General features: G+C 56.7%; 3 protein-coding genes across 3 annotated transcripts; all 3 read left to right on the top strand.

Moving 5' to 3' along the window:
* Positions 1–435: 435 nt before the first annotated feature.
* LOC114512234 (alpha-1,6-mannosyl-glycoprotein 4-beta-N-acetylglucosaminyltransferase-like) lies at positions 436–9639 on the top strand. Its single transcript, XM_028531094.2, has 4 exons — positions 436–852; positions 2200–2383; positions 3366–3522; positions 5625–9639. The coding sequence occupies exons 1-4, from the start codon at positions 647–649 to the stop codon at positions 6728–6730; spliced, it is 1653 nt and encodes a 550-aa protein (XP_028386895.2). The 5' UTR covers positions 436–646; the 3' UTR covers positions 6731–9639.
* Positions 9640–12643: 3004 nt separating this feature from the next.
* LOC114512436 (alpha-1,3-mannosyl-glycoprotein 4-beta-N-acetylglucosaminyltransferase-like protein MGAT4E) lies at positions 12644–13459 on the top strand. Its single transcript, XM_036016079.1, has one exon. The coding sequence runs from the start codon at positions 12644–12646 to the stop codon at positions 13457–13459; it is 816 nt and encodes a 271-aa protein (XP_035871972.1).
* A 1453-nt stretch (positions 13460–14912) lies between these two features.
* On the top strand, positions 14913–19821 carry LOC114512289 (NADH-cytochrome b5 reductase 1). The gene is made up of 9 exons (XM_028531171.2): positions 14913–15067; positions 15306–15455; positions 15565–15637; positions 16142–16248; positions 16445–16574; positions 17186–17269; positions 18112–18197; positions 18637–18736; positions 19030–19821. The coding sequence occupies exons 1-9, from the start codon at positions 15053–15055 to the stop codon at positions 19200–19202; spliced, it is 918 nt and encodes a 305-aa protein (XP_028386972.1). The 5' UTR covers positions 14913–15052; the 3' UTR covers positions 19203–19821.
* Positions 19822–21331: the final 1510 nt, after the last annotated feature.

Raw genomic sequence — 21331 nt, 5'->3', positions numbered from 1 at the left:
CGTCCAGAGCAGTCCAAGAATGCGGGGAGGCCGGTGGGCGTTGGGAAGGCAGACTTGTGGCCAGACGAAGAGGAGGGAGAGTTTGAGGGAAAGGCGCGTCTGGGATGAGTGGGAACTGGAAGTTGTCCGAGGGAACTGATAACGGTAATTTTGCCGAGATAAGACTTAACCTGTTCTCAGATTGCCACACTCGGTAGCTCTGTCGTCATTGGCCCAGTGTTTTATACTGAACAGGTGTCGTATTTATATTTGGGAAGATACCAATAAAGCTTTTTTTACGATTTTGTTTGTTTGTTTGTTTTTAGAGAGAGGGGAAGGGAAGGAGAAAGGGAGAGAAACGTCAGTGTGTGGCTGCCTCTCGAATGCCCCCCACTGGGGACCTGACCCGCAACCCAGGCGTGTGCCCTGATTGGGAGTCGAACCTGTGATCCTTTGGTTTGCAGCCCGCGCTCAATTCACTGAGCCACACCCACCAGGCCACCAATGAAACTTTTCTATTTGGAGAAAAATGTGGCCCAGTCACAGCCCACTCTGTGGGATCTAGGTCAGAAACCCAGGCAGCCACCACCAGGACCTCCTCACCACTCCTGGGGACCCTCAGCAAGGAGGCGGTGCTTGCTGTGAGGGGGGCGTGGTGCGGAGAACAATGGTCGTCAGGGAGGTGTCATCTGCACCAGGGCCAGCGTCCTCTCGCCTCAGAGGATGCACTTTCTGGCCCATCTCAGCACTGCGCCCTGCCACCCCAGTTTTCTTCTCGACTTTGGAGACAGTCCTGAACACTCAATGTGTGGGACTCAGTTCCTGTGTACCCAGAGGAGAACAACCTCAGCTGGAACTACAGCTCCAGTCATGGTGAGGACTTTCACTGTCATGGTGAAAACCTTTATATGTTTATAAATGTATTTCGTTTCCTTGCTGCCCCCTCCGAAGCCCTGAGGGGACAGAGAATAACATCAGAAAGGGAGATGGTTCTCCTGTATCTGACTTGATCCCATTCACAGATCCTTAATCAGTGCCGGTGTTGGTTTCTCTGGAGAACACCAACAGGATATACAGGAAACAGACACGTTGTGAGGGATTGGTGCACCAAGTTATGGAGGATGAGAAATCCCAAGGTTTTCTGTCTGTAAGCTGGAGGCCCAGGAAAGCTGCTGGTGCAGTGCCCTGTCCAAAACTGAAGACCTGAGAACCAGGGGAGCCCATGTCTGACAGCAGAAGGAAACGGGTGTTGCAGCTGAAGCACACCCATCGGGGGACTCCCGGTGGGGGGGAAGGAGAGAGAGGAAGAGGCAGAGAGAATGTTTCAAGAAATAATGGCTGAAATCTTCCCAAATTTGATGAATATAAACTTCCAAGAAGCTCAATGAACTCCAAGTAAAACAAACTCAAGAAGACCCACACTACAACACGTTATCACCAAAATTTCAAAAGGCAGAATCTTGAAAGCAGGGAGAGAGAGGAGTCCTCACATACAAGGGATCCCCAGTGAGATCACCAACAGAAAATAAGTTGAAAACATATGTTACCAGGCCTGCCCACAGGTATTTACAGTGGCTTCATTCATAATTGCCAAAACTGGGAAGAAACCAAGATGTCTATCAGCAGAATAGATCAATGAGCTGTGGTGCGTTCATATAGTGGAATATTATTCAGCACTAAAAAGAAATAACCTATCAAGCCACGAGAAGACACGGTGGTACCTTACATGCACGTGACTAAGTAAAAGAAGCCAATATGAAAAAGCCATGTACTGTGTACTTCCAACTATATGACTTGGTGGAAAAGACAAAACTATAGAGATGGTAAAAAGGATCAGGGGTTGGGTGGGACAATGAATAGGCAGAGCCCAGAGGATATTTAGGGCCGTGAAAACCTATGTATCATAATGACAGATACATGTCGTGTCCAGACTCCTAGAACATACGCCGTCAAGAGTGAAGCCCAGCCCTGACTGGTGAGACGCAGTTGGTTAGGTGTTGTCCGGCAAAGCAGCAAGTTGCCGGTCTGATCCCTGATGGGGGCCCCTGCCTGCGTTGCAGGTTCAGTCCCTGGTCAGGGCGTGTGCAGGAAGCAACTGCTCAGTGTTTCTCTCACGTCAATGTCTTTTTGCCCTCTCTTCCTCCTCCCCTTCCCCTCTTTCTAAAAATACATAAAAGTCTTTTTTTAAAAAAACTGTTCAATGAAAACTCTTCTCAACAGCTATGTGGGAGCACAGCTGTCTGAGTGCGCCCCCGGGCCGCGGACCGAGCAGCAGCTGCGAGCGTTCCCGGCCGGCACCATGAGAGAGTCCCTGTGGGTGCCTGCTGTCACGGCGGTGGCGGTGCTCTCGGTCTTCCTCTTTGTCACAGAAAACCCCTTCGACCCCACGAGCTTCCTCTCCGTGGTGAGTGCCAGGGGCTGGGGGTGGGCAAAGTTGAAATCCCTGGACAGAAGAAAGGGAGGTGTCAGCTAAGTGTCCATTTGTGTGAAGTTGTCACTGACAGCCCTGGCTGGGCAGCTCGGCCAGAGCATCTTTCCGGTACATGGGGTTGTGGGTTTGACCCGGGGCAGGGCACATGCAAGAAGCAGCCAATCAATGTGTCAGTGAATGGAACTACAAGTCTCTCTCCTCTCCCCACCCCTCTTCCTCTCCCTCCCTCTCTCTGTTCCTCTCTCTCCCTAAAAATATCAGTAAGTTTAAAAAATTGTTACCAACATTGTAGACAGTCAAAGAAGAAAGATAATAAAGCCTGGGGACTCAATGTGTTTTTCTTCTATGGGGCAATAAGGGTTGTGGCACTCTGGAAGAGAGAATTCAGGGCTGTGAAGAAATGACACATTTCCTGTGGTTTTAAAGTTACCCATTTTATCCCCATTGCACACCATAGGATCCTGAACCTCAGCAAAGTTGTCATTTTTCCAAGCCGAGAAAAATTGTAGGTGGTTGAGAAAATTCCACCAGGACCCAGAAAAGGCAAAGAAAGAAAAGGAGAGTGTGAATGAGTGTGGAGGGTGAGGTGCCACCATGGGAACTGAGAAGCATCCCCTTGCCCCTCTCTCACGTTTGCCCTTCCTGGGTTAAGTGACTCATCAGACCAGGCGGAGATGCCTGGCGGGGTGGGGAACGGCCGGGACTCATAGCACCTCATTCCCTACCTGCAACCCTAGAGAGCTAAAAAAGCCCCCCTCCCTTCACCCCCAAGCCATAACCTACATGAGAACCCCCAGGGCAGGACTTTTCCAGAAGGTGAGGAAGTAACTAAATCGCGCCCTGAGCGACCTGCCGTGGATCCCGGAGATGTTTTATTATGGGGTGCAAAGGGGAGCCCGCCCAGCCCTTATTCCCAAGGAGCAGGATTCAGAGCTGAAACCTACTCTTTTCTCAGGAGGAAAAGAAGCTGGTAGCTTGGCAGAGAGCCCGGATGCAGCTTGACCCTGGTAGAACACACCACCTGGAAACCTTCAAGGACATGCAGAAAAACTCAGAACCACTCAGAAACGTGAACTCCCGAATCTTGATTGGAGCCCCTCCCGGCAAAAAGAGTGAGTGTGCACAAGCGTCTAGCCCTCGAAGGACAGGTCAGGCGGCGGGGGCAGGGACCGTGACAGCATCTGACACACATACTTGCCAACGCTCCCCAGTGGCTTCCAGGGCCCCAAACTCTCCTGGTGTTCCTCCCACCTCACAGGTAGACTCTCCGTGTCTTTGCCAGTTTTATCTTCTCTCTCCAACACCTAAGTGCCAACGTACCCCAGAGCTCCGTCCCTGTCTGCACTGCCTGGGGACCTCACCCAGTGTCACAGCTTTCAGAGCCACCTGTCCGCTGGCTAGTCTCAGAACCACACTCCAGCAGGATCTGTCTGTGGTCCTCACCACCCCCCCACCCCCCGCCGCAGCGTCCTCTTCCAGGTGGGGACGTGCTGGCATCTGTTGCCGAGGTCTACGTCTGATGATGCGCGGCCTGTGACCTGCTGCTCAGTCAGGACACTGGCTCCCCCTGCTCAGCAAGCTTCCCCTTGGCACTGCACACCCTCCCGAGGTCCGGCTCTGACTCACAGTCGATCCCCATAGGTTGCGATGGTATTTGATGAGAAAAAGTAAACCTTAAGACAGAAGAAACTTTCCTGGTTGAAATAGTTTAGGACTTCAAAGGACAGGACTAAGCTATTGTGTCGATAAAATATAGTTAAGTTGAAGGGGTCTTAAGTGTGTTAGCTTTAACAATACAAGAACTCTGTCCTGGCCAGGCAGCTCAGGTGGTTAGGGTGTCGCCCCAATACGCCAAGGCTGCGGGTTCGATCCCTGGTCAGGGCACATACAGGAATCAACCAACAATGCATAAATAAGTGGAACAACACATCGATGTCTCTCTCAAATCAGGAAAAAAACAATAATCATATGAGGACTCTGAATAAGGAAAAGCTAGTTTTTCTTTAAGTTCAAATGCATCTTTTAAAATGAGCACTAATCCCACCTTGCATAACCCTCATGGCTACAATGTTGCACTGTGCAAAGCTGGCTAAATGCATTTTTAATTCAGGGCACTGCAAAGTATCTGTATAAACGCAGGATGTGTTTTATCTTTTAAAAAATGGTTTTAGGTCTGTCTGCTGGCCTAGAAATGACCCACCAGCGAGGAGTGCTTGTTAAATAAATACTGTTTTCCATTAAAAAGAACCAGGTTTCTTGGAAAAAAGGCAGACTTGGGGTCCAAGGCAGGAGATGTCATAATAGAGTGAGGAAGCGTTTGAAAATAACTAGTCATTTCAAAAACGCTGAGGATCTAACTTCAAAAGGCTGTTTACCAAACACAGAACAATTTGAGCAGCAACAGGATGAACTCTCAGTGGTTTGAAACTTGAAATCCATGAGTTTATAGATACCTCTGGGTCCCAACGTCACCTTCAGGGGGCCAGCGCTGGGTTTTATCCCCCAGGCAGATGCCACACCTGATGTGCCTCCACCCCGGGGCTCCCTCCAGCCCCAGGACTCACCCATGGGCTCTGCCGGGCAGGCCTTCCACTTCACTCAGACAGCAACCCTGAGCACGTCCACCTGCAGTGGGCATGGCCACAGCCAGCCCCGTGGTGGTCACTGGTCCAGTGGCTGTGGAAGCGGCCCTTTGACGGGCTGTCCAGGCGGCCATCCCAGAGCCTGCTCCTTTCTTTCGGTGGCTCCCACTTAGACTTCCTCGGAGGCTGTGGTGAGAAGACGCACCAAGGTTGTGCGTGGTGTCCTGGGCCTGCTGAGCTGTGAATCCTTCTACTTGGACTTCTCCCGTGCACTTTCGCTGTCTTCCGGGAATTCTGCAGATGTTTTGGTTCTCTAATGGCAACCTTTCTGGTTTTTCAGTGGGATTTGGGAGGGAAGAGACATCAATGCAATTTTTTTAGGTTATCATCTTTATTTATTTCTCCCACAATAGTTTCTGAAAGGTAGCGATTTTTTTTAAAACAACTTGTGAGCAGATACTAACTCCGAACATAGTCCGTACTTGGGCCTGGGGGGAGAAAGTGTAAAATAACCACAGGAGCTCGTTAAGATGGCATACGGAGAGATGGGAGAGGATCACATTCCTCACCCACAGCAACTGTTCTTCTCACTTCCGTGAGTGGGCAAACACCCTCTTTCCTCCCACCCCTAGAACTGCTGGCCATAGGCATCTGTGCAGCGCCCCCTCCCCAGGGGAGCAGCCTCGTGGGCACCCTGCGGTCCCTCTTCTCTGCCTCCTCCTCGTCGGAGCGGAAGCACTTCACTGTCCTGCTGCACGTGGTGGACCCCGACCCCAAGGGCTCCGGGTGGCTCGCTCAGATGACCCGCAACCTCTCTGCCCTGTTTAAGCCCCACGTCCAGGCCAGAGAACTTGTGGTGATCACCACTCCACTTGCAAGCAGCCTGCCCTTGAAGGACCTGAAGGAGACCGTTGGTGACCCTCCTGCCCACGTGGCCCTCCGCTCCGGGCAGAACAGGGGCTACGCCTCCCTCATGAACTTCGCCACCCAGCTCTCTGACTACTTCCTGATGGTCGAAGATGACGTGCACTGTGCCCCCGGGTTTGTGACCCAGATAGCCACCGCGGCGTCTGCCTGGGCGCACCGGCCGTGGGCGACTCTGGAGTTCTCCCGGCTGGGCCTCACCGGGAAGCTCTTCCGCACGGGAGACCTGCCCCGAGTCGCCCGCTTCCTCCTCCTCTTCCACCGGGAGATGCCCTGTGCCCGGCTCCTCGCCCACTTGCGGGACCTCGAGCGGAGCACGCTGGTCCGGTTCCTGCCCCCGCTCTTCCAGCGCTCGGGCGGCTCCTCGCGCTTTGAGGAGGAGGACGTCGGCTCGCCCAGCAACCCAGCCGCCTCCGTCCACACCAGCCTGGAGGCCGCCAACAGCTCTGTGCCCTCAAGCGCCTACAGCCTGGACGAGAGCTGCTTCTACGCCAGGTCGGCGGAGGCCGGCAGCCACCTGACTGTGGTTCTGGACACGCCCGCCCAGGTGTCCCGAGTGCAGGTGCAGACGGGCTCCGGCCCGAGAGGGGAGAACCGGCTGAAGGAGGGGCACGTGGAACTGGGCTATGACTCCAGCAACAGGGTCAGCGACTGTGACGACTACGTCCTGCTGGGGCCCCTGGTGGACGGCAGCCTGGACAGGCGGGTGCTGTCGCACAGGGCCGGGAGGAGGGTGAAGTGTGTGCGTGTGCTTGTGACAGCCCGCACGCCCTCCGCCGTCGTGCTCAGGCACATTCGCCTGTGGGCCGGGTGAAGGGTGCGTCTCAGCTGGAGGGGCCACCGGGAGTTCTGGGGCGGGTCAGGTTGGAGGGTAGAGTCTGCAGAGCTCAAGACCCAGAACACGACCGTGTCGAAACCCGTGGGGTGCCTTTTGCTGTCGGGCCCTCCCGGGGCTGCTGGTCCAGAAGACGTGGCACCTTGAAAGGAGAGAGAAGGTGACGAGCTCTGGGCCCCAGAGGCACAGGTGGACAAGGTGGGCTCACTCAACCCTCCCTGGGTCCCTCTGCCGAAGGCCCACCATTCAGAATCCTTGCTCGGGGCAGGAGCAGTGGGTGGGGCTGGCCAGCGCTCATGCCCTGAGACTCCAGCCGGACACGAGAGAGGGGGGGGCAGCTGTTTCCCCACCAGCACCAAACAGACTCCCAAACGTCCAGTGTGGTGGCAGGAGACAAGCCTGTGTCCCCGGAGTCTGCTCTGCACCGAAGGCAGCCGTCCCATGACACTGACGCCTTAATGTGGGCGGGCAGAGTGCTCTGGTCCATGACCACCCGGCATGCCAGGTGCTCGTTCCTGAATAGCCTCAGAATCACTGAAAATCGCTCGCTCTGCTTCTGGTACCTTCTGTGTCCAGTCTCATCTCTGGGACTATAAGGCAACATGGATGTTTCTGATGGGAAAAACTTCGGATACTTTACTAACTTATTTTTAGCTCCGTGTGGCTATGAGATTCCCAGAAAACGTCTGAGCCCTGAGCTCAGCTAATGTGCAGGGTCTGGTTTTCGCCAGCTGGAGAACTGCGGCCCGTGGTGGCAGGGAGGGAAGCAAGCGGAGGAGAGCTTTGAGGCGGACGTCTGGGAAGAGCTCCAGGGCAAAGCCAGGCACTGCGTCCACACCAGCTGTCATCAGAGCGGACACAGGGCTGGAGTGTCTGGAAACAGGGCGGCTGGAGAGAGACGGGGGGCGGGGGGGCACGGATACCCAGTAAGGGTGGCAGGGAGCAGCTCTGGGCGCCCCCGGCTGGAGGCCACCCGGTGAGTCACAAGCCCTGGCCTGGTCCCTGAACCAGAGCCAGTTTTAACGTCCACACGCGCCGATGGGAGAGGCGGGCAGGTCCCCGGAAGGAAAGACCCTGGGACACACGGGCCCTGCGAGATCCCCAGACGCCCTCCTCAAGAGGCACCTGCACCTGCACAACAGGGAGAGGGAGGCGCCCGGACATGCAGGGAGTTTGGTCTCCGTTTAGGGACGGAGGCTTGGGCCACGCCACCAGGGAAGCCACCCAGCGCTCTGCCAGGACGGCTGAGGTTTGCAAGGGTGGTCCTATTCCAAGGCCACTGGGGCTGTCCCCGCCAGCCTATCTGAAGCTTTCCTGAGGCTGCGCTGACGTGTCTGGTGCCGTCTGCACAGCCCCTCCCTCCGACGCTCCCACGGTTCAAGCCCGCAGGTCAGCCTCAGAGGCTGTGTTGCACCACCCACCCACTCCCACAGTTCCCTGCACGCGGGTCTGGTCTTGGTGTGGGATTCAGAGTGGACTCAGCCGGACCAGCTGCCGCACCTTCCACAAACCAGGAGAAGGCACGCCCTCCTACAGTGGGTGGCTCCCCACAGTGACGAGCCTGGGCCAAGGCTTCCAGTGCTGGGTTCAGTTCCCACCAACCCCCTGGGCGAGACGCAGCCCCACATGCACAGAGGTGCGGCTCACGGGTGGGGTGGGTTTCCTTTTTAATTTTTTAAATTGATCTGAGAGAGAGGAAGGGAGGGAAGCAACGACCTGTTGTTCCACCACCGATTCATTCGTTGGTTGCCTCTTGTACCGGGTGTCGACCCCACAACCTTGGTGTATCAGGACGATATTGTAACCAACTGAGCCACCCAAGCAAGGCTGGGGTAGATTCCTGATAAAAAGCTGGGCCACTCCACCAACTCCATTTTAAACAAAAGAAGCAGATCCCAGTGGTTTAGAGAGGGTTAGGCTCCATTTCCCCAGGGGTGGCCCCCTGCTCTTCCGCCTGGTGCAGCTGGGACCCAGCCCTGCTGCAGGCGTGCCAACGGCACAGGTGAAGAGTGAGCCGAACAGCAGGCTCCGGCCCACATGGGGCACAGTGCAGCTCCCTAAAAATGAGAATTGTGGATTTACAGGACAGATCAGGCATTTGCTGTCAAGGCTGCCTGGCCCTGGGGGCCGGGGCCCAGGGCCCAGGCCAGGCCTCACTCCAGCAGGAGGGTGGTGAGCTTAGCTCTGCTGAGATGGCCACTCCTCCTGGCCCAGCGGCGGCAACGTTTCCAAGGATGCGATGGCAGGCTGGTCAGAAGCTGGGTCTGCTTCCGATCCAAGGGCTCGTCTGGGAGGGAGGCCAGGCAGTCAAGATTGGGTGAGGTGGGAAGAGAGTGTAAAAGATGATAATCATACAAAACACACTAACCAAAAATGAATAAAAGTAAAATAATTTTATATCTAGGAAATCCACAAACATTTGGAAATTAAGCAGCATTTCCATGTAGCTCATAGGTCAAAGAAGAAATCACAGTAGAAATTAGAAATTATTGTGAGCTTCCTAATGATACTTATTTACCCTATAATTGGACATCCTGTAAACGTGGACGGCTCCCTTCAAATAAGGGGAGGGACCCTTCAGTACCGCCCCTCACCAATTTGATTCAGACCAACAGGTAGCCGTTGGCGTCTGGGCTGGAGATAAGACAGGAAAGTGGGCTTTCTCACACCTGTTCCCACTGTCCCCGAGACAGGTAGGTGCCTGTGCGAGACGGGGCGCTGAGTGGCCCCTTTCAGGGTGAACAATGGTTGTCAGGCAGGGTCTCCCGGGAGGTGACTCCACCTCGGAGGAGCCCCTCTGGGCCCCACCCTACAGCCCTGGAGTTCTTCTCATGGATCTCAGAAAGATCCTGCTCTCTGAAGATTTATGAAGCCACGTTTTCTGTCAGGAAGCCTCCGGTGGCTGCAGACCCACAGACAAAGTGAAGATAGCCACAGCACAGAAATTCCGGGTCACTTCCAGGTGCTCACCACTCCTCCCAGGCCGGGGTCAGGGAGAAACAAGCCTTTCTCCCCGTCCCTCTGCCTTGGTTCCGATCTCCCACCTGTCCAACAGAATGCTGGGGCTGGGGGCCGGGGGGTGGAGATCAGACACAAAAGCCCATGAGGAGCTAGCAGGCAAGGCCCAGTGGCGGCTGCAGCTGGAGTCGAGTTCAGGGAAGGGTTCCTCTCCTGCGGGGCCTCTGCTTTGAGAGTGGACAAATGAGAGAAGCTGCTCCAGTTCCCCCGGAAACCCTGCCAGGAGGCGAAGGCAGCAGAGGCTGAAGAGACCCAAGCTCCGCAGCCTTGTCTCTCCTTAGATGGTTACAGGTGGTGGCTCGGGGCGGCGGAAGGGGGGCGCTGTGGGCAGGAGAGGCTAGGAGAGTGAAGCGCCAGAGGTGTCCAGGAGGAAGGGGCGGGGAAGGGCAGGGAGGCCTCTGGGCAACTGGACGGTCTTCTGGCTTCCCGAGCAGGAGGCTCTCGGGACCCCGGCCCCTTTGAGCTCCATCGCTGCTGCACGGCCCGGCCTGGCACCATGCACCCCTGCCTGTGGAAGTGCGCCCTCGTGGCTGCGTCCTTCCTCTGCCTGAGTTTCTTCCTCCAGGACAATGAGGGAGAGCCCCCGGAGCATGGCGTGTTGCTGGTAAGTGCCTCGTGTTGAGGCTGGGCCACTCACCAGCGCTTCAGCCGGGAGGAAAGGTCCAGTGTCACCCACAGCAGAGGGGCCCTTGAGGGTTCAGGAAAGCACCCAAAAAACACAGATACGGGTTTGGAAGTACAGATAATGGTTGGAGCATCATCCCGTAACTGAAAGGCTGCGAGTTCAATTCCCAGTCGGCAATTTTGCCCCCTGGTCCAGGCACCTAAGGGAGGCAACCAGTCGATGCTCCTCTTTTGCATTGAAGTTTCTGTCTCTCCCTTCCTCTGTCTCTAAATGGAATGAAAAAGTACCCTCAAGTGAAGATTAAAAAGTCTTTTTAAAGATGAGTATTATTAAATCCACCTTCACTATGGACAGGATTTGAGTGGGGAAGGGAGCAAGAGGGCGTTTTAAGTGTGGAAAAAGCCTTGCACAGACCGTCTCCACCGCCACGCTGAGGGCAGGCCCAGCACGAGAGGGCTGCCCGGGGCCCACCTCCCCTGTCACCCCCTCCCCAGGGAGGCAGTGTTCCTCCCCTTCTCCCGTTGGGGACAGCGGGGACCGGGACGGTGGGGACCCCCCCACACGCACAAGTCTGCAGTGGAGAAGATGAGGCTCAGGTTCTGGGGTCCACGCCCGCCCCACACGGCCCAGCCAGCCAGAGCAGAGTCTGAGGGGTGTGAGGAAGGGCACGGCCAGAACTGAGCAGAGAAGAGGGCTTCAGAACCGAGGCACCAGGAGTGACTTCCTTAAGGGCAAGGCAGACTCGGTCTTCAGCAGCTGCCACAGACCCAGCACAGCCCAAGCAGAGTCAGATGCGCTGCCAGCTTGTGGTGGTGGGGAAGTTAGACGTGCGGCAAGCTGGGGCAGGTGGGTTCTTCCTCTGCAGAAGCCTGGGACCTTCCAGGGGCACGCCACACGGAGCCAGAGAGCACCACTTCCCCGACCCCGGGGCCCACCGCCCCTCCCAGAGCACATGTGCTCTCGTAATGAGATGGGGGCAGCGCTTCACGGACCCTGACCCTTGGGCTCCCTGGCGACTGGACCTGGGGACTGCCCAGCCTGTCCTAAAAGGGGGATTCGTCCTCAGTTGTCTCCAGAGGAGCGGGGTGAAGCTCAGGGCTGACGCTTATCCATCCTCAGCAGGAGGAAAAGAAAAAGATATTACAGCATCTGGAGCAGGAACAAACCAACTCTGAAAACAAGAACCACATGGAGACCTTCAGGGAGATGCAGAAAAGGCCCCCTGTCCTCCAGCACGCCACCTACCGAGTCCTGGCTGGGGCCCCTCCCCAGGAAAAGAGTGAGCACATGGGGGTGGGGAGGCTGGACTGGGGGGAGTGACGCAGGCACTCCATCAAGAAGCTGGGGTATGGGAGGGAAGGGGAGCGAGCTGGCATCTCGGGGAAAGCGGGGCTCTGGGGACAGCCATGCTTGGGCACCGGGTGCAGGCTCCAGTCCCACCTGCCGCCCTGAGTGCCTCACACGGCGGAGAGTCCACAGCGGCTGCTAGGGATCCCCCCCCAGCACAGCCTATTCGTGACTGGCCCCCCAGGGAGGGAGCTGAGCTCAGTAGGTGCCGACTCACTGGGCCCTAGACTTCGGCCCTCTGGCTCCTCGGTCCCTGCAGACTCTCCCACCCAAGTCTGAGGTCAAGGCCAGGTTAATCTGGCACACCAGCAACTTTACGTTTGGTACGTGGCAGCCTCCCGATCAGAAGGAGCCTCGTAACCTTCGTAAAGATGCCCCCAACAGCCCTGCAAGTGCTGATTAAGCAAAACTGCGTCACATCCTCTGACCAGACATCAACCTCTTACTGACCACACTCTCCAAGGGAAAGGAAATGGGAATCTGTCCCAGGTGTTAGCACAAAGGGGAGAGTGGAGAAGGGTCTCGTCACCACCTTGACGTGCTAACGGCGCCCTCTGTCACCCTCACTCCTAGAACTGCTGACAGTGGGGATCTCCTCAGTGCAGCATCCTCACCGGAGGGCCCTCTTGGACACCCTGCGGTCCCTGTTCCACGCCTCCTCAGGGCCAGAGCTGCACTGCATCGTGGTGCTGGTCCACCTGTCAGGCCCTGACCCTGAGTGGCTCAGACAAATGGCCGCCGATATTTCCAGCCTCTTCCAACCTCACATTGAGGCCCGGGAGCTGCTCGTGATCCACGGCCGTCTCGGTGGCTCCCCTGTCCCGGGAGACCCAGGTGACGCTGGCAACTCCTCACCCTGTGCCACCGTGTATTCCAGGCAGAAGGTCGATTACACCCTCCTCATGAACTTTGCTCTCAGCCTCTCTGAATACTTTCTGATGATCGAAGACCGTGTTCAGTGCACCCCCAAGTTCGTCTCTGCCATCTACTGGGCACTGTCAGCCTGGAGAGAACGGCCCTGGGTGACCCTGGAGTTCTCCGGCCTGAGCTTCTCCGGGAAAGTCTTCCACACCAGCGACCTCGCCCGCCTAACGGCGTTCCTCCACCTCTTCGCCAAAGACGTGCCCACTCACCTGCTTCTCTCTGAATTCCGCCTTCTCTCGGCCCAGCACGTCCCGATCCGCTTCAGTTCCTCGGTCTTCCACCCCGTGCGCAGTTACTCCATGCCTGCGGACACCTGCTTTCCTGTGGAAAAGGAACCGGCCTTCGGCGAGCCGGACAACCCGGTAGCCAGCGTCCTCACTGACATGAGCACAGTATCAAGTTCGCCTCCCGAGTACGCTTACGTGCTGAACAAGGAGAGCTACTACACCCTCCACCCCCTGAGAGGCAACCACCTGACCGTGGTTTTGGAAAGGCCACAGAAAGTCATCCGGGTGGAGGTGCTGACAGGCTCTGACAAACAAGGGCTGTACCGGCTGCAGCAGGGCCAAGTGGAGCTGGGCTACAGCCCCCTGCCGCACTCCGAAGGCTGTGCTCGCTACGCCCTGCTCGGGCCGCTGGTGGAGGGACACTTGGACCAGAGGGTCTTCTATGCAGCAGACTCTGCGGAGCAGCTGAGCTGCATACGGCTGCTGGTGCTGGCCGCTCAGGACTCCTGGCTGCTCATCAGGCAGATCAGGGTCTGGACGCAGCCTGAGGAGGAGGAGGAGAGCTAGAGGCACAAGGGGAGTTCTGCATGGACTGGTCCTGGGCAGGCAGTCTTCACAACCGGCCAGAAATAAAGCTAGAAACTGGCCAAGGCCTGTGCCCTGTGAGTGGGGTGACCATGCAAGTTACTGTCCAGACTGGGGTACTTCAGAGACTGGAAGGAAGCGCTGATAAAAATGACACTATAACCACAGACGTAAGCCAGACCTCCCAGGCAAGCAGAGGTGTATGCTCCTCCTGATTCCGATTTTGCAGGCCACTTGCGGTAGATAACAGTCTGAGGAGGGGGAGAGACAAGACAATATCCCTTTGGCTTCCAAGGGCCAGAGAGAGGGGAGGAGTCCCAGTGAAGGGCCTTGGTTCCAATCGGCACACAAGTGTCACCCCCTCAGATCTTTCCATGAGAAGGCTATCGTCCCACCTAGAACGGCGACCATGGTCTTGACCGTGACCACAGAGGCGGCCCTGACAGTGGCTCCCATCCACACATCTCTCAGTCTGCTGTTCAGGGTGCAGCAACAGGATTCCACAGGCTGGTGGCTTCTAAACAGCAGAAACTTATTTCTCGCGGTTTCGGAGGCTAGGGTGCCAGCTGATTGGGTGACGGTCGAGGTCCACTCCCTGGCCCACGGACGGCTGTCTTTTTGCTGTGTCCTCACCTGGCACAAGTGGGTGAAGGACCGCTGACAGTATTTGATAAGGGCACTGATCCTATTCACAGGGGCTCTACCCTCAAGGCCTAGTCACTTCCCAAAGGCTGCTCCTCCTAACACCATCATCCTGGGGGTGAGGGTTTCACCATGAACGTGCAGGGAGGGCACACGCAGACCACGGAGAGGCCCAAACCTGCAACGGGCCGAGGCGGAGACCCTGCCGGGGCAGCCTGCTCAGCCATGCTCATCACGTGAACACTGCCTAGGGCTGCTTTCGCGCTACGAGGACAAAGCTGAGTAGCTGCGACCCAGCCCGTGCAGCTCACAGAGTCTAAACCACTTACCGTCGCTCCCGCTGGCCCCAAGCCCCTTCAGGCCCGGCTCTGGCCAGGCCACCCGCACTTCCGGCTCCCGCCCCTTCCGGCCCCCAGCTGCTTTAGGCCCGCCCCTCCAGCCTCCCCGCCTCTTCCGGCACCGAACGTTCCAGGCCCCGCAGTTTCTAGGCCGCGCACACAGCCCTTTCCGGCACGGCTGCTCTAGGTCCGGCGCCGCCCCCTACTGCCCCGTCCCCTTCGCCCCAAGCCCCTTCTGGACTTGCTGTTGCCGGGCCCTGCACTTCCGGCTCCCTGCTCCTATTCCGTCCGCCTTCTCCGCCTACCGGCTCCTTCCGGGCCCACGTTTCTTCGGCCCTCCTCCTTACGAGGCCAGCCTTCCTGGGGTCCGCCCCCTTTGGGGAGGCCTCGCCTTTTTGGCTTTACGCCACTTCGGTCTTTGCTCGCGTCCCCCCACACCTATTCCCGCGGGCACTGGTCGGGCCCCGCCCTCCCATGACCTGCCTCTGCCCCGCCCCGGCTCCTTCCAGGCCCCGCCTCCCGCCCGCCCCGCGGCGGATTGTGGGAGCAGTCCGGCCCGCGGGCGCGGCTGCGGCGGAGGACAGGGAGCTCGGTCATGGGTTTCCAGCCGGTGAGACCCACGCTCCATGCCCTACCCCGGGGGACGCGGCTCCGTCCGGTCCTGGCCGCTCAGCTGTGCACCAGGGGGTCTCACCGCCGTGCCCGCTCTGGGTGCTGGGGTCCCGGGACCCTGCCCAGGGGACCCCTCCGGCCTGAGCCTGCCCCCGCGCTGGAGCTCGGGGTCGCCCACCTCGGGGCGAGTGGGCGCTTCCCCCGCGGGTCGGTGACACTGCCTCCTCTCCCCACAGAGCCCGGGCCTGCTGGCCTCTGTGGGGGCGGGGCTGCTGACTCTCCTCGGCCTGGCTCTGGGGTCCTACTTGGTTCGGAGGTCTCGCCGGCCACGGGTCACTCTCCTGTACCCCGATGAAAAGTACCTGCTGCGACTGATAGATAAGACGGTGAGTTGTGGAGGAAGGGATAGGGCGGCGGAGGACTCCCTTCCTGCTGGGAAGCGACAGCCTCTTCTGTGGTTGGGGCGTTCTGGTAAAACACTCGTCCGTCCTGCAGACTGTGAGCCACAACACCAAGAGGTTCCGCTTTGCGCTGCCCACTGCCCAACACATTCTGGGGCTGCCTGTGGGTAAGGAAAATGTGGGCTCCTTTCCCTCGTATCCTAAGGGAGCGATTCTCCTCCCAGAGTCTCCCAAAACAGAAAAAGGCTGCTTTAGTCTGTCCCCTTCCCCTTCCCCACCTGGCTGGATTCTCCAGGCTGTGAGATGCCACTGGGCCATTGTAGGGTGTGGCTTGTGTGCCTCCCCCCACCCGCCGCCCCAGACGTCTGTAACACTCAGCAGTTCTGCCTCCCTCCTGCAGGATTTGCTTGCACCCCCCAACCCCGCCCCTACTCACCTGCTGTTGCTGCTAAGGTCCTGCAGAAACTGGTAAAAATATCTCCAATGGAGCACTTATGAGGGGTCCAGCCGGGAGCTCAAAGGGGTGACTCCTCCCTGCTTGGTAGCTCAGTGCGCCAGCACTGGGAAGCAAGACGTTCTTGTCCTCTCTAACCTCCGTGCGCTTCCACAAGGTGGGCGGAATGCAGCCTGTCCACAAGCCACACTCACGTAACTCTCTGCATGGCTCCCAGGCAGACACGTCTACCTCTCTGCCCGAATCGACGGCAGCCTGGTCATCAGGCCATACACTCCTGTCACCAGCGATGAAGACCAAGGCTACGTGGATCTTGTCATCAAGGTAGGAGTAGGAAGGCAGCCCAGGAGCTCCCTATCCTACCTTTTCCGGGAAGCGTGCGGGTTTTGCTGGGTAGAAGGAGATGCATGTTCTCTGTGGGTGTGCCGAGTGCACGTGGGTATTCTTCAGAGGATCAGTCAGCGGGGGCTCAGAACTCAGCGGCAGTCCAAATTAGGTATTTTCTGTTCTGTCTTACCAGGTGTACCTGAAGGGTGTGCACCCCAAATTTCCTGAGGGAGGGAAGATGTCTCAGTACCTGGACAGCCTGAAGATCGGGGATGTGGTGGAATTCCGAGGGCCGAGTGGGCTGCTCACTTACACGGGGAAAGGTAACGGCCACAACCAGTTCCCCAGGCCCACCATCCCACACACCGTGTGGATGGGCCAGAGCCACCCTTCCTGCACACAGAGCCACGAGGGTCTGGGGAGGCCATCGGCCCTGTTTGTCACTGGGACGGGTTCCCCACCTACTTGAATTCACCAGCCACGACAGCTGTGGGAGGTCAGGAAGCAGCCCTGCCTCGAGGCTCGCCCCTCAGGCTGAGCTGTGTGCAGAGCCAGAGAGCTTTCAGCCCTTCCAGGGGAGATTGGCTGGGCGCGTCAGCCGGCTTCTGGGGCCGCTCTGTGCGCTTGGGAAGGCAGAGTCACACTGGCACCAGGCCCGCCACCCTCACCGGGGGTGACCGTCTGCCAGAGGCAGCTGCTGACTCACTCTGGCCCTAAATGGACTGGCAGTTAATACGGGACACATGGCCCAGGCTCCATTGTCCCACACGTGTGCTATCAGACCTGGCTCAACTCAGACATCCCCCCAGGCCCCAGGGTCAGGTTCCGTTACAGCTGTTAAACTGGCCTGGCACGTGTCTTCAGTTCTGCGTTTGTTTTCTTCGTCTCCTCTATTGATGCCACTCTCCCATCCCCTCTGTGCTTGACTTCTCAGGGAATTTTAGCATTCAGCCCAACAAAAAGTCTCCACCGGAGCCCCGAGTGGCAAAGAAACTGGGCATGATCGCCGGCGGGACAGGTGTGTGTTGCTTGGGAGCCGTTCTCTCCCACTGTTGCTGGTGTTGCCATGAAAACTTCCCAGTGATCCTCGGAAGGCCTGGGAATCACGGCCAAGCTGTTTATTGGGATTCCTAGCATTGTCCCGGGCTCCCCAGTACCTGAAAACAAAGTCGTGATCAGGTGGAAACCAGAAAAAAATCCTGACTGATAGAATGAGAAATAAATCATGTGCGTTCTCCCAAGACCCACGTGGAACGGTCATCTTTAGGTGGAAATAGGAAAAGACCTAGAAATAAGATAGCCGAGGAGAAAGAAAATGCACATTGGACATTTCTATCTATTAGGCACTATGCTAGTCTCTTTATGTCTGTATCTGTGAAGTAGGTGCTTGCCTTCTCCTTTTACAGAAAGTGTAGGTTCAGAGGGGTTAGGTGGTCTCCACAGGGTTCCCATCCCACTCTACCTGAGTCCTGCACACCTGAAGCACTTGCACTTAACCTGCAAGTCCAGTGTTCCAGGGCCCTCACACCGAATCAGCACCCGTGACATCTGAGTCCTAGCCAACAAGGGATGTTCAGAGGAAGAGTCTTAGAAGAATTTCAACAGTGTGAACTCGTGTGAATATTGAGCATGACTACAGTTCTCCTACCAGATAGGAATTTCATGAGTTTGGGGTAAGAGGCGTACCTGCCCAGAAACGTGGGTGTTGGAGAACACACAGGAATTGGAGGGTTTAGACACTGGATGAAAGTGGGGTGCAGGGCTGAATGGGCAGCATTCAGATGGAAGCACTGGTCAGCTGAGGGGCTGGGACAGGTGGGTTGCAGCTACCACGTCTCACTGTGGGGTATCTCCGTGCAGGAATCACCCCGATGTTCCAGCTGATCCGGGCCATCTTGAAAGACCCTGAAGACCCAACCCAGTGCTGTTTGCTTTTTGCCAACCAGGTTGGTTTTCCTTAATCCTGGGACTTGATAGTTGCATGAGTAGGCTCAGCAGTGTGGCTCCAATGGACAGGTGGGCCAGTGCCCTGTGCTGGCCTCTGCCTAAGGTGCCCCCTGTAGGTAGAGGACCCTCTACTACAATAAGCAGGCTGACCCCTGAGTCGTTTTCCTTCGCTGGCCCACAAGGGAAGAAGAAGAGAAAACATTTTGGGAATCTAATTCTGGGCATAAAAACTTGCACCTTGGCTTTCGTTTGTTAAATATTCCGTCTTTGTTTCTTCATGCTGTGTCAATAGAGCCTGTTCGCCTCTCCTTCCTCTTATGCTGATGACCTAGAAGCTGTGCTTACTGTGTAGAACTTGAGCATTTTCTCTTCTCACCGGACAGCACTGTGTCAGCCTGAGAAGGTTCCTAAAGACTTTACTTCCCCCTTTCACTTCAGACTGAAAAGGACATAATCTTACGGGAGGACTTGGAGGAGCTGCAGGCCCGACATCCCAGTCGCTTTAAGCTCTGGTTCACCCTGGATCATCCCCCAGAAGGTACTCTCCCGGTTCTGGACATCCCAGAATCAGGGCCTTGCCTCCGGTGGGTTCTTGTTTCCATGGCGCCAACCCTCCGCCACACGGCCGAACTCCCAAGTCCAGCTGCAGGGGCGCAGTGGCCTCCGGGCCCTCCCATTCAGGCTCCTGTTCACTGGGCGGGCGGCGGGAATGCCTGTGCTGCTGAGGCGGGCTGAGGGTAGCCATCCTGCTCGACCCCTCAAGAGCCTTTCTGGCTGCACAGGCCTTGCCAGCATGGGTCTGGAGTGTCAGTGTTGTCCCCTGTGCTTCAGGTTGGACCTACAGCAAGGGCTTTGTGACAGCGGACATGATCCAGGAGCACCTGCCCGCCCCGGGGGACGATGTGCTGCTGCTGCTTTGTGGGCCTCCCCCAATGGTGCAGCTGGCCTGCCACCCCAACCTGGACAAACTGGGCTACTCGCAAAAGATGCGGTTCACCTACTGAGCGCCCCCTGGCTTCCCGTTCCCTGCAGTTGTCCTGGCCAGTACTCGAATGCTGCAAGCCCCAGGTTTCTTTCCCGACAGGACCGGCCTTTTGTCTTGCTCTGGAGCGGGTGTCTGAGTGGCATCTACAGGGACAGCACCCTTGTCACTCTGGAAGAGGTCAAGGCTGCGCATTTCCTGGGAGGCCCCCCCGGTCTCTGTGATATGAGATCCAGGTGAAGCCACGGGCCAGTCTCTTCTGTGGGTCAGAAAGGAGGAGGCACGTGTGCTGGTTCCTGGGTGGCATCACCCTCTTCTTCGTGTCTGTCTGGGGTGAAAGGCAGTCTGCAGTGGGCTTTCTTACTCCTCGGTGCTGAGCTCACGGCAGGTTGTGTGTGTGAGTACGAGTTGAGTGGACTTCCAGAGCTAGTCTTACACGGGCTGCAGGGAAGGAGGAAGGGGCGCTCAGACTGCAAACCTCGAGAGGAGAGTCTGAAATACGCATTTGTGTGTCTGTCTCTGTCCAGCCCAGGCTGGAGGGAAGTGTCTTTCCGCAGTCTGAGACTTCTGCTTGTGGCAGGAACCTCTGCAAGTAAGGCTATGCAAATAAACGGGGCGAAGGCCCCAGTGTTACACCTAAAGGACTGCTGTGTCCGGGGTCCTTGTTTCCAAGGCTTTTCGTGCCTGAGAATCCTGGGAGGAAAGGTTTCCCAGCACAGAATTTTTTCCAGGTCTTCCAAAGAACCTTTGAACAGTTACGCCTTGGGCTGAAATGTGAGCAGCCACCAAATGTAATGATCATCTTAGCAGCTGTCTCAGCAGAAGCAGAAGCTCAACTTTTCCCTGGAGGCTTTTAGGGTGGGGGAAACAGTACGGGTCAGAGGGGATGCTCTTTGAGTCCAGGTACTCCTCAAGGGGTCCTTTGGTTTGGCTACTCTTCTTTCTTCCTTCTCTTGACCCTCCCTTCACCATATTCATCCCTCAGGGTGCCTGGTAAATAAATCAAAGTATTGTCTTCCTGTTTGGGAGAGAAGCCTCTTCCTTTAAAAAGTAATCTGACATCACCAGCCCTGCTGGTGCCTGGACAGAGCTGGCCTCTGGCCCATCCGTCCTGACTGCCCTCTCCCACACTCCGACAGCACTGTCCAGTCTACTCCCTTCTCCCAGGGCTGGGCCAGGGCAGCTTCTCAAGATCTGTGTTAGTCCCGTTGGGACAGAACAACACATCACTCTCAGGAGGAAGATCAACGTTGTTTTTCTGCATGTAAACATTGCTTTCTGTGGGGCCTCTAAAACAAAGGCTCTGGGACCCTGAGAATTTACCCATCTGCAGGGTAGAATCACTAATTAGTAAATTCTATTACTGAGATTCTGTCAGCCGCTTCTTCATCCGCTGGTATGGACATACCAAAGCACCATCCCTTGTTTGCGTAGGTACCTGCCTCTGCTCAGCACACAAACATTTGTTTTGTTAAGGACCCACCAGGTGTTATGCACTGTGCTCAGCTCAAGACACGATTAGACTCCTGGAGAGCTGATAGTCTGGAGTGATGTAGACATGTGATAACTAATCCCAGTGTGATTAATACTATAGAAATGGCAAGATACGGATGGGGTGAAGATGCAGAGGTAGGGGAAGAAAAGAAGATCGCTGAGTTAGCAGCCATGGACCAGGCACTGTGCCAAAGCCTCCAAATGTAATCCTTACAATAATCCTGAGTCTAAGATTGAGGATTTGCCAAAGATCATACAGCTAGTCCCACTGAAGAAAATAAAGGCAGCTCTGTGGTCAGTGAAGGTTCCTGGCGGTTTTATACAATGGGCAGCACGTGACTGCTAACATTTATGAAGCGTCTGCCATTGTCTGGCTCCATACTAAGCCTGCCTAAACTACCTCAACCCACTGCAGTAGCACTTCCCCTCAAAGTTTTAAAAGGTCGTCGTCGTTTGGAGGGAGGGGTACAGTAAGTGCTGGAGAGTTTAGGCTGGCCCGGCGGAAGCCCGGGTCCGCGACTCCAGAGCCCAGTTCTCTCGGGGACCAGCACAGAGAATTAACCCCCCCCCCCCCCCCCCGCCACCTCGAGGCATCTCTGCATCTAGAATAGCACCAGCTATGCACCGCGGCGCCCCGCCCCCCTCGAACCGAGAAAG

This window comes from Phyllostomus discolor, chromosome 15 (genome assembly GCF_004126475.2).
Source record: "Phyllostomus discolor isolate MPI-MPIP mPhyDis1 chromosome 15, mPhyDis1.pri.v3, whole genome shotgun sequence".
Classification (NCBI taxonomy): domain Eukaryota; kingdom Metazoa; phylum Chordata; class Mammalia; order Chiroptera; family Phyllostomidae; genus Phyllostomus; species Phyllostomus discolor.
This window is presented reverse-complemented; position numbering and strand designations above follow the sequence as displayed.